At 29.3% G+C, this 13,227-nt stretch overlaps 1 protein-coding gene across 2 annotated transcripts in view; it reads right to left on the bottom strand.

The window, feature by feature from the left end:
- The window catches only part of LOC142331078 (beta-1,3-glucan-binding protein-like), a 42,209-nt gene that overhangs the window by 17,077 nt on the left and 11,905 nt on the right, over positions 1–13,227 (bottom strand). For both annotated transcript variants that reach the window (XM_075376740.1, XM_075376739.1), the window contains exons 4-6: positions 8,465–8,500; positions 6,636–6,759; positions 4,851–4,913 (exon numbers count right to left, since the gene is read on the bottom strand). In XM_075376740.1, coding sequence (XP_075232855.1) covers positions 4,851–4,913; positions 6,636–6,759; positions 8,465–8,500 — 223 coding nt within the window. The remainder of the gene's footprint in view (positions 1–4,850; positions 4,914–6,635; positions 6,760–8,464; positions 8,501–13,227) is intronic.

Raw genomic sequence — 13,227 nt, 5'->3', positions numbered from 1 at the left:
ATTTCTACCATAACATCACCATTTAAAAACATCTGGGAAAATCTTTCCTAGATTATTCACAAAATTACTTTTTTATTATCGATTTTTTTTTTACAAAATAGTATGTGGGAAACAGATTTGCAATGGCAGATCTTTATGTCTCTGAAATGAATGAAATGATGATACTAGAAGATGAAGTTCTTATTCCCCCTGTAGAATCTATATTTATTGAACTGCCTAATCCCACGATACATTTTGTTGATGAAGCCAATGGTGGACCGATAAATAACTTGAGCAAACCTCAGCTACTCGTTGGAGCTGAAGTAGTTTTTTCTGATTTGTGGAGAATTGAAGCCGATGAGTCTACCAGCTTTGTACTTGATAACACACCTATTAGTCAACAATAATGATTCAGATAGCAGTTCTTGCTCAAGTGAGGATAATTATGTAAGTATTACTTCAACGTTCTGTCTTCCTAGTAGGCCTAAAGTACCAGCACATAAATACAAAAAAAACTGTTTCAAGAATGTGGACAAACACTATCATATCAGGGCACAACATAGTTTTTTCACAATGTAATTTTACGAAATATTGTGAAATGTCTCTGTATGATATTTTCAAATTATTTTTTGATGATGTCCTAAATGAGACTAACCGTTACGCCCTTTTCACAAATAACCAGAATTCTTTCATCACCAAGAAATAAATGAAAGTATTTCTCAATATACTAATTGTGTCTGGCTACAATACATCACCACAAAAATATCAATACTGGGAAACAAGTTCTGATATGAGAAATGAACTTGTGTACGGGTGAATGAGAAGAGATTGGTTTCTGTCAATAAATCAGTTTATTCACTCTGTAAACAATGAAGATTTTGTTGCAAATGAGAAAATGTGGAAATTTTATCCTCTTGTAGATCTTTTAAGAGAATTGCAGAAAATGTTATAAAAAAAAATATATTATAATAATGAATAAAAATGCCACATGATGAAAGAGTTGACAATGAAAATGCCTAGTGGTGCGATATGGCAATTGCAGCTTATGACCAGCAAGGCAATGTAAGTGCCAAGAGATACCAAGCAGCATCCAATTTATTTTTGCACTAATTTTTACACACGGCTTCAATAAATAATATACAGACTATCTTTGTAGGGAAAATAACATAATGAAAGGATATTTATAATAAAAAAAAGTATAAACAAAACAATTAATTCAGGCGTTAATTGGTTAGCTGTATTAAATACACTATTAATATTAATCACCCATATGAGAGACAGAAAGCACACACACAAATGGATATGCAAGTAAAATCTGTTATCAACAAACCTTATCATCAATATGATACTAATAGTCATATGCTCAGGAACGTTTGGAATCAAAAAAGTTATTTAAATAAAACTCAACCACATTAAATACATTATAGATTACACAGTGTTATCTAATATTCTAAAAAATTAAAATATTGACCAAATTTATAGATAAGATTTAAAAATACAGATATGATCAAACAAGAGGAGGCAGTAAATAAATTTGGCTTAATAAGAAAGAAGAACTTAATTAGATACAGACCTGGTCAAAAAACACCTGAGCTGGCTTTTTTTTATGAACTGTTCTTTTCTTCTTTATATGGATCTACTCTTTTTCATTAAGAAACCCTTACATGAATAAGCCTTCTTCTATAAGAAGGCTACTATTTACTACTATAAGAAAGCTATTATTATTAAATATGTAAAAAATTTCTTCTACTAAGTAAAATTTTGAGATGTGGGACCCTTGTGACCATATCTCCCCACCACCTTGACTAATTGTAATCAAAATTAAATGACATCAATAACCTATATTCAGGAAAAAAGCAAAAAAAAGAAGCTTTTAACCCCAAACCCTGAATGAAATTGCCCAAAAACATAACCAATGTGGCATACTAATGTAATGGAATCATTATTTAGTAGTAAAATGAGTTTCCAAAAATGACAAAAAAAGGGATTTTTTGCCCAAACCCTGTTATAGGGATTTGATTAAGACCTAAAACTATAAAGTATCATAGTTACTTAACCGGTTCTAACTTTGGAGATGTGATACCTATAAAGTGCTCACTTGGCCAGTTGTGACAAAATTTTAATGGCATTAATACCATATACAGTAACCATACCAAGTTGGTCCATCCAGTCTGGAGATAAAACAGGCCAACATACATATGTACATACATCCTTCTAGAATTTTTTCAATGTTGAATTGTGATTTTTTTCTTACAAGGAGGATCATGGAAATGTCAAGATTTGTAAAAATAAAAAAATGCAAAATTTGGCCCAATTGCATACTTTCCTTAATATTATACTTTATAGTGGTGAAGTATAATTTTATATCTAGGAAAGTAAAAATTATACTGTTAACTAAAGACTCAACTCCTGTTAATCCCCTCTTTCAAAATTCTTGTATAATGTGAAAATTAAAAAATTAGCTCAATTTAATTTAATTTTAAATTGTAATTTATGTTTCTTCTGTGTTCATCAACTTTCAAACTTAGAAAATTGCTTTTGTAAACTTTTTCTAAAATTTGGATGTTGGAATCTGTTAGTTCTATTGAAATTTGTTAGTTCTATCTGTATACATAAACTAAAAGTACAAAATCAGTTATTAATTTTATTCCAAGTAAGTTTGAAACTACTTCATTCAGTTCCATAATAAAAACAGTAATATTGGCTGTAAACATAATTCATTACATAATAAAATGTGGTAATGATTAACCAAAATAAAAAACAATAGGGGCCCAAAATTCCTTTAACATTAACTAATATAAGATATATACTGTATTAACATTTTAGAGACCAATATTAACTAAATGTTTTATATTTCATACAACAATGCAGGTTAGGATCAGTGTCTTGCGATATTACTCTTCTGCATTGAAAATGTAATTTAAACCTTTTTTGCACATCTTTATTATTCATATACAAATGAAACAGTACATCAGTAGCTCAGCTGACTACTTAGTAGAGCAATTGAATTGACCTGACATACTGAACATGACTGGTTCAATTTCTGTATCTGCCTTAGCTTGTTTCATCATTCACAATATTATCTGATTTTATTTATTAATTTTAATATATATTAATATTAATCAAGCGACACAAATTTGTTTAATGAAAATGATAATGAGGATGAAACAATGGTAAAAAAATTTCAAACCTTGCTGGGAACTGAATATGAGATCAGCACCCTGGGTATACATATTTAATACATATTAAGAAACAACTGGCACACTAATTATTTTATCAATATTGAATCTTTGGTATAAATACCTGTATTTTGTAAATAAATTATTTTTCTTTATAAATATCTGTTTTACTTTAAGAGTGGATTTAAAGGTTAAATCCAGCGAACTTTAATCACTAAATTCAACTAATAACAAGTGTAGAGGAATAAACCAAGTCGCCAGTTTGTAATATTTCTTCTGGACAAATAATGCAGTTGTTAGTATTGTTCAATTTAAAATTTTATATCAGCTTGTTCATCAGGTTTTATATGGAGCTGCTTAAAAATACTCTAAAAATAACTTCTGGTTGGAATATTTCATATATTTAGGAAGAGTTATTCTTTTTTAGATTTTAAACACATTTCATCATGCTTATAAATAGAATAAAATTAAACCAAACATAGAATGAAAGTTGGCAGTTAAAAATTAAAATCCATTTAAAATCCCTTTTGGCATGCAAGGCCAGTAAAAAAAGATAAGAAAAAGATAAAAAAAAAAAGATAAATAAAAAAGATTTCCACTTTAAAAGTAAAAAAACTTCGAATTTACTCAATATGACAATGGTTGCATGTGAAAAAAAGCATACGACAAGCCCCATCTTCTTACAATTCCAGCAACATTTTGGTCAGCCCTTGTCGTAAGAGTTGGTCATATCAAAAATTGTTACAGACAAAATTTTTAGGTAATGCTTAGCGGACTAACAACCACTTTCAACTGATTTGATACTGTACCTATTAAGGGAGGTATGAATTTTTTTTCTTTGAAACCCCATTTTTTCCACCCCCTGGGCCAATGGTTGGTGATATCAAAAAAAAATTTTACTTATATAAGTTTTAGGTCCTTGCCCAAAGAATAATAGGTACTTTAAATGAATTTAATATTTTACTTAATAATAAAGTTATAGCGATATTATTTTTCAAAAAAACTCATTTCCAACCCCATGGTGCAATTTTGCCCATTAACAAACTCAACCAAGATTTTGGGTCGTTATATTCTATGTTATCAATTTGAACATGATTGGTGCAAAATTACGGCAGTTATTGTCTCCACAAGAAAGTTAAATATATATATATATAAACATTTGAACTGACAGAAGTCGAATCATGGTACCCATTACAATAGTAGCTTTCTTATGAAATCTACCTAAAATTAAACATTAAGTAACAAGATGAATACAGATGTATAAGTAATACAAATATCCAGGATTCTTATTCCCAAGAGAGAGATAAAAGAAAATAATAATCAAGACTCCTGGGTAAAATGGTAAACTGCATTTCTTAGTGCATAAGTGCAGTTCATTGCATGTTGTTGCCATTTTTACTAGCTTATGACCACTGAATCTATAAATGCCAGTTGGAAGTTTTATTACCATGGAAAAAGGATTTTCAACATAACAGTGTTAAGTAAAATGAATGAATAAAAAATCACAACTAAGCAAATACCTTATTGTATAAATGAGCTTGTAATCATCAATAATGTTCTATAATATTAAAATAATTTTGAATTGATTTTAAGTTTCATAATTTTATTCACTCTGCATGTTACTTTAAACTAAGATGAGTAACAAGTAAATATTAGTAAAACATAACATACAACAAATTTATGAAAACTTACTCGAGATAAATCCACAAAGTAATACTTTGATACCAGTATTACATCTGTTTTCACCATCACCAACTAGAAAGATATAAAATAGTAAGTAAGTTTCGCAATTTTTATACATGTTGCAGTTTATACATTCAAATCTTTGAGTAAAATAAGGTGAATGAAATGATTTTAAATCTTTGTCAGAACACAAAAGTTAGGTAGAACTATAAATTTTTGATAGAACTGCTTTCAATAAATATTACGTGGATGTTGAATTCTTTATTTCTTAGTACTGTATTTTATAAACTGCGTCCTGTGTTACTTTTTCATCCTTAGATTTCTTATTTCTAGAAGAAATATCATTCATATTTTTAAAAAAAGAAGCTATCACTCCTTGTTACTGAAAAACCTTTTTGCCTATCTGAATGAAATATTTTACAAAAAAGTACAAGTTACATTTTAGTATTTCTATTACAAACATATCTTGGACTGAATAAAATACTAATGAGTTGCAGTTATGCAAAATAGTGCAGGCTACTTTTTAATCCAAATGCAATGTTACAATTAATCTTAACCAAATTCTTCATTATGATTTTTAATTTCCTATTCAGTATTTTAAGTTGAGAATTAATCATATTAATTGCAAGTACCTTATTCATATGTCCTGAACAAATTTGGACTTTGGTAGATATTTCAATCGTAATTCCTAGAAATTAACATGTAACATTTTTATTTATTTCATTCTTGTGATATGCTAAGTTCTTTTCATAATATTATTTTGAAATTCAGTTAATTCTTATTTTCTTTATTTAAAATTTGTTAATGATATTTGTTACTGGAAGATGTTAAAAATAAAGAAAATATAAGTATTACATGAAAGCTTTTAACTCATTGGTTTACTGATAAAAATAATTTCAAATAAATACTATTTTTTAAGTAAAATTAAAATTAGAGCTTCAAAGATTAGAAGAAAAATAAAATTATTCTTTTTCCGTGAAGAAACTTTATTTAGAAAAATAATTGGTTTCAATAATCTGATTATACAAATTTTAATTCAATTTTATTTCTTACACTAATTAATTCAGAAGCAGGAAAAATCTGTTTTGTTATCTAATAGATCATTTTTCTAATAAAATGAGTACATTTTATAAACAGCCACTGACAAATAAATGCACACAATAGCAATATTAAAAAAAAGTAATGTAACAGTGAGATATGTTGACTAACACGTACTCTAATGGGATAGTTTAACCAATTTACTTAAATAAATTTAATCTATTAACGATTAAATAAAAAATTATAATTTTAAGAGATCTTGGAAAGTCATATGTCATTCTTTATTAAATCAAAATTGTTGTAAAGACAAAGATTAAAAAATGTCACTTGTAAAACTAGATGCACAAATTGCAGTAGCAAGACTTGTCGGAATACTATAAGGTTCATGTGAATTCAAATCAAGCTACATTCAACAAAAGTAAGCAAATGGAATATAATCAGCAGGAGAAAGAAAGATTTGTGGAGAATCTTTTAAAAAGACAAACTAGGTTGGATGAACATTTACTAAGACACCTAGGTTTTGCAAATTTGATGACAGAGAGGTGTTTTAAGAAATTAGTAAAAACTGATGAGACGAGCAAGGGTTGCAACATACAGAACAGATAACTGAGGCTAAGTTGAAGTTAAAACATTAGTACAGAATAGAAAATAGCATCAAATCAGGTAAGATCAGAACATTAGCTATTATAATAATAATGAACTGTATAATATTATTGGAGAAGGTATCACAGTGCTTTCAGTATTACGCCTACTTACGTGCATTGACACATTCTGTCATTACATTCACCTGTCCATCAATATTTTTTGGATCTTCAGATCTTGCTTTTAATAAATGCCAGACAGTTGATAAACGTTGTTTTTGTAAACGATTGTTTTTTAGCTGTAGAAAAAAAGTAAACATAAATCATTCACCAGTATATTGTAAACAAATTTATACTTCATACTATTTTTTTTAATTTTCTAAAAACCCATTTTTCATAAATGTTTACAGTTTTTAATAACTCACTTTTAAATCTAAAGAAATTGTTCTTCCATATTCTCTTAAAGTCCACTGAAATTCTACATGATAAACATTGTTTATCAATATTGATAAACATATTGATATTGTTTATCAATATTCTCTTAATATCCACTGAAATTCTACACGATAAACAAGAATTTCAGTGGATATTCCACTTAGCCTGGGAATAAGTACAATGCTAATAGTATAATCTTCTTATCTTGGTGTAGATATTTTTGAGAAAACCGTCATATTTCAGATTTTACCCAGGGTACTTTTCTGAGAGGCATTCAGGTCAATGTGGGATTATTAATTTTTAATAAATGTAGAACACAATTATGATAGTAAAAGTGACTTTTTTTCTCAATGTAATCTCGTGCTACATTTAAACCAGCATTTCACTAGTGCCTGGATACCTGCAGTGTAGAAAGATTTGTAGTACATTGAAACCAAGATAGGACTGACTGCTTCACCTAATCATTACTGTTGAAATGCTGGCCTCCCAGGAACAACTTCAAGAACCCTAACAAGTGAAAATTGCAGACAGCAGAGTCTAGACTGTATGGGAGATGTAGTAATAACTCCCAGCCAAGATCTTGTAGTGTGCATGTTGTGCAGTGGGCTGTATATGGTCGTGGATTGTCCTGCTGAAACAGAACACCTCTAATCATCGCATCAGGCTGTTATTTTTCAAAGCATTGTGCACATCTAGAAGAACGTTGCAGTAGTTCTTGCTCTTAATACTGACTCCATAGGGTAGAAAATCGACGTGAATGATGTCATTTTTATCCCAAAAAACTGAGGCCATAACGTTGGTGGCTCCAAATCACCTTAACCAGGATCATCACTCACTGATGTACAACCTCCTTTTAAACATTTGCACAATTCTCACACGGTTTTACCCCTTCATTCACAAGAAACTTCATTACAACGTGCTGTTCCACATATCCATTCACTTCATTGGACACCATGTTTTTTATGACTGATTGTTGTTGTTTCATGCCAGCATGCCATCTGGTAACAGCTGATACTTGTATCTTATGTGCACAACAAACAGAATGCATAGGGATCTCCATTTACACTACAGACTAACTAAAGTCCCAGATTGACGTGAATGTCCCTCGTATATTGTGGAATACGTATTGGATGTATGGGATGAGTTGTGGATGTCCAACAGTCATATGTGCTATGTGGTGTGTAAATATCAGACATCAGAGTGATTGCTAAAAATGTTGAACACTGTCAACAAAACATTACAAGTTTAGATAAAAGAATAAACTTCTGAGTTTGCTAATTATAAATAACTGATCTGAAATGTAGATTTACTGTACTGTTTAAATGAAGGTAGCTTGTATTTTTTTATTATTTTATTATTTTACAAGCTGAATTTTAGTGATTCTTGTATTTTTTTTATTATGTATAATTACCTCTGAAATAAATCTAATTCATTCCAGCATCTGAAAAGAACATTATTGTTAAATTAAGACTGCATTTGTTACTCAGGAATATTGACTTAAACTGACAATATTGACATTAACTTCATCTTAATAATATCCTTAAAAATAAGTAATTTTTGAATACTTACAATTCCCATCATTTCATAAAGACATGCTATTTCACACTGAAAAAAAAAACAACACCATAATTATTAACTACTGGTTTTTGTTTATTATCCTTTATGGACAACGGTTACCTTTAATTAGAATGGTTACTTTTGTGGTTCCAGTGTTTTTTTCAATAATTACACCTAAATTGACTTAGGTGTTTTAAATTAATGTACATATTAATAAGTTATATGTTTCTTATACTTCAATATAAAAACTTCTTTTTTTTTTAATATGTTCAGAACTGTTCCAAATTCAATATTAGATAAAAAAAACTATACAGAAAAAAATCAGCACTTATTAAGTTTTTTTTTTCTATAGCATACAGATGGGATGGAACATTTTTTTCATAACTTTGACTATATTTGTTTATTTACTTTATTTGCTAACTATCAATATCAATTACATTACCTACCCACCATAATAATAATAAAAATTAATTTTCAAGTGTAAGATAGCTAACCTGACCAAGATTCAAACTCACAAACTTTTGTTGAAAAGGAATGCATACTATCACTCTACCATGGATATTAGTAAACTTATACTACCCATAATTTCAAAACAACTTTATAAAAATATATATTTTTATTTTTACCTGAGAGGTATTTCCACTATTTACTCACTAAGTCGGCAAATAATTTAAGTTCACAGTAACCTTTAGTTAACAATATTTTTTTCTTAACTATAACTAATTCATTTTCAAATAAAATACCAAGAAATCTCCATATATATAAATATATATGAATAATTAGTAATGAAATATGTAATAGTTAGTTAGTAACATGGGTAAAATAAACATATAGAATACTACTGAAGAAAGTACTTAACTTTAAACAATTGATTCAAGACATGAAAATAAATAATTATCCTATGTCACTTTTACTTTTCCATCAGATTAGTGCTATAGCTCTAGAAGGTAAATTATTGTAATCTGTCCAATTTGGGCACATGTGGTTTTATAGAAACCCAAAAAACCAGATGGAAATTTTCCAGTTATTAATGTTCGTATGTGTGTGTGTGTGTGTGTGTGTGTGTGTGTGTGTATGTGTGTGTGTGTGTGTGTGTGTTCAGTGTTGGCCTCTACATTACCTTATATCTTCAGAACTACTGGCTTGATTTTGACAAAACTTGGTCAGATTGCTTCTATATATGGGATATTGTTGCTATTCAATTTTCAAATTAAAAGGTCTAGGGGGTGAGGCTGTAGAGCAAGGTCACCCTCAGCATCTCGAGATTTTGCTTAATTAAGGTAATATTCTTTGGCATATTTTTTAACAATTAAAAAATAACAATACTTGCAAAAAGATTTTTTTGCAAAATCCCATCCCTACTCCAAAGACTGTTGTAGACATCTGCTATGTTGTGATGTCACAGGTGAGTGGTAGAATAAAATAAATGAATAATATTTAAAGTGTGAAAAAGTAACTCAGTCTGGCTGGGTCTTGAACTCAAACGCCAGGTTGTCTCAGTACCTGATGTGTTTAACCTCACGGCTACATTAGTCTACTGACCATACAAGCAAAATTTATTCAAAGTAAGTTGTGAAATTATATTAATTTAGTTAGTACCAACCGTCACTGCTAGTACCACCACTCCCGCATGATTTAAATACAGTATGTGCATGCATTTTAGATAGAATCATTGGATTAAATAAACAAAAAAAATATTATATTTAAATAAAATGATACTTTAAATTAAGGTGTGTGTACTTAAGAATGTCTTGAGGTATCTTATAATATTTGGTATGCACATTTACACCAAAATATGTATACATCTTATTTTATTGTTTTTTTTTTGTTACATTCTTTAATAGATGAAAAAAATTATGGTAGTACATTTTCAAATTTCAAAATGGTAGCCATTTTAATTTCTAAATTGTTAATATCTTTGTAATTGTGTTTTGTAACATTACACTTTTAAGATATAATATTAAATGTTTGACTGAATGAATTTTGTATTTAATTTCATTGAATTATTCAGTTTCCTAGCTAGTCAGGATATCTAATTGTATGAATACAAATACACATTACTCACAGTAAAAAGCATTTAAAGAGATATGGAAGATGGTTTAATGTAAGATTTTTTCATTCATTCAAAGATTACATTAAATACTAAGACTTTATTTTGTTTAAATATAAACTTTATATTTTGGGCTGAAATCTATAAACAAGATAATTAATTAATACATTCAATGTGTAACCAAGTTCAGGAGCTATGTTAAGGTTAATGGGAACGATAGATTTACTTTCAGATCTTATTGCTTTTCTTCTTTCCTAACTTTTACGATGAAAATAATTAATTAGACTTAACTACTACAATTGTTTTTTATAGCAATTTATAATAGAACACATTACAATTTATTGTTGTAGTAGAATAAATACATTTTTTATTCGGATCAATACATAATAATACATTACAAAAAATTGTTTATGTATGTAAAATATTATGTTAGGAATTGGTAAATACACTATTCCACAGATAAAAAAGATACTGCCCTAGTATATGCCTTGACAGGAAATGTATTTGTTAAGTGCTGTTTTGTGTCCTTTTTGTTGGGTGTGTTTGTTTATAAGTTGTATGATGAGTGTGTGTGTGTGTGCTGATCAGCTGTGTCTGCTGTGGGTGTTTATTGTGACTGGTGGGTTGCTATTTTGTGTTCTTCTTGATGAGCTGTATTGTGTAATATATGTGTGTTACGGTTGTTGTGTGGATTTGGGGCATGTTGGAGCTGATGTGCGTATTTTGTTGTGCCTATTTATAAGCACTGTGCCTTCGTTTGTCTTGTGTGTTGTTGTGATATGTTGTTCTTGGAGCGTGTGCATGTTTGGTGCTACTTTATTGTTATAGGTGTCTGATCGTGTGTGTGGACATTTACCCTCCTCCTGAAGCGGTTTCCAAAAGGAGTGGTTAGCCTAAGGTTGAGATTTAGTCAGTAGTGCGCAGGTACACATACACACTCAATAACAGCTTTCAGAACTTTTTAGCAAGCCTGACACTGCCTTGGCGCCCTCCACCTTGTTAACAAAAAGTATATGCCTGGACGGATGAAGAATAGTAAAACCTTGATCAGGGAGCACCACAAAATACTTGTACACAACTAATTATAAGATAAAGATTAGGTGTGATTAAACTTCATATTAATTATTTAAAATATAAAACGCACAAATTTTGCCTATCTCCATGGTAAAGTGGTAGTGATTTGGCCTTTCATCCTGAGGTCCTGGATGGTCATGACATTTTTCATTTGCTACACATTTCCATTTTCATCTTCCCACCCACAAGCTTCCTCGTAAGCTTCTGTGATGAATTAATCATAAGTCAAAAAAAAAATAATGTTAAATATATGAAGACAATAAATATAGCAATAAGTGCAAAATAGTTCTCAATTCAGAAGGTCTTAATGAAAATTATTTGAGCACATATTTATATACATACTGAATGACACGCAGAAAATTCAGGGTTTGTTGTTTTTATTTTTTAATCAGTATTCAACAATAGAGTAATATTTTCTGTGTAAAAGAAAATCTTTTAGTTGTACTTTAAATAAACTAATTGGGACATTTTTTCAATAGTTCAATAATTTATAAAAAATGGCAACAAAATTATAATAAGTTACATTCTCATGGGCCGAATATTTTGTTGAACTGTACAAACATTCTCTGATTTGACAGAGATAGATAGATAGATATTTTTGTAAAAAAGTGACTAAAAAGATTGCAAGTTCATAAATATAAACACAAGAATAAGATAACATTTATATTAATTTAAAAATTTAATTTAATTTAACATAATACACAATTATATGTGCCAAACAATGAGCTAACACCCCATTTTTTTACCTTGAAAACTCATTCTAATTTTTGATAGACACAAAAGATGATATTACATTCCAAATGGCAATGTACATAAGCATCATTGATATTTAACAATTATGAAAAACTTACCATTTTATTAAAACACATAAAAGCTAAAGAGTATAGTTTGATTTTATTGCAAATAAAAAATCAGTTTTATCATCCTAAGTTAATTTGTTATTTAATAATAATACCTAGAAATTTCACTCTATGGGCAACAGAAATACTATTGTTATCTTCAATGGGAATTATATCTACGCAATCAGCGATGTTATGCTGACCTGAGAAGCACAATGCAATTAAATTTTGTGAAATATTACAAAATATTAAAATACTTTTTTTTAGGGATATGAAGCATAAACTGTTTTTTAATTTATTTATAGAACTACATTCACATCTGAACAATGCAAATGTGGTTCAAGAACTATGGACTTTGTATGTAAAATAAACTCCCCAACATTGTAAACATTGTAAACAAAGAATAAATCACCATGAGTTAAAATAAACAGTAATACGAGGGTGCATCTAATTTAAATGGTAATTTTTTTAAATTTATGCAGCAAGCAGTTCCAAGCTAAATAATGGAGTGGGGGGTTAATGTTCAGTGTGTTAGAGAGGGGAAACCAGCTTGGTTAGCTCCTCCGCTTTGTTCTATTGTCAGTACAGCCATGAGTGAGCAAGAGCAAGAGGTTCCATAGTCCGTTGCACAATATATAAACATAAAGATTTTAATTAATGAAGGCGTTAAACTTGTGGAAATTTCAACTTGTTTAAAGGTACAGTTTGGGGATGCTACACAGTCTCAGAACCAGGTGTATATGTAGGTCAGACAATATAAGGGCAGACGAGCAAATGCAGAAAATGAAAGTCATGATTGACACTAAAAAAAT

This window comes from Lycorma delicatula, chromosome 10, assembly GCF_047948215.1.
Source record: "Lycorma delicatula isolate Av1 chromosome 10, ASM4794821v1, whole genome shotgun sequence".
In the NCBI taxonomy this organism is placed as follows: Eukaryota; Metazoa; Arthropoda; class Insecta; order Hemiptera; family Fulgoridae; genus Lycorma; species Lycorma delicatula.
The sequence above is the reverse complement of the archived record's forward strand: the minus strand, read 5'-3'. Positions and strand labels throughout refer to the sequence as shown.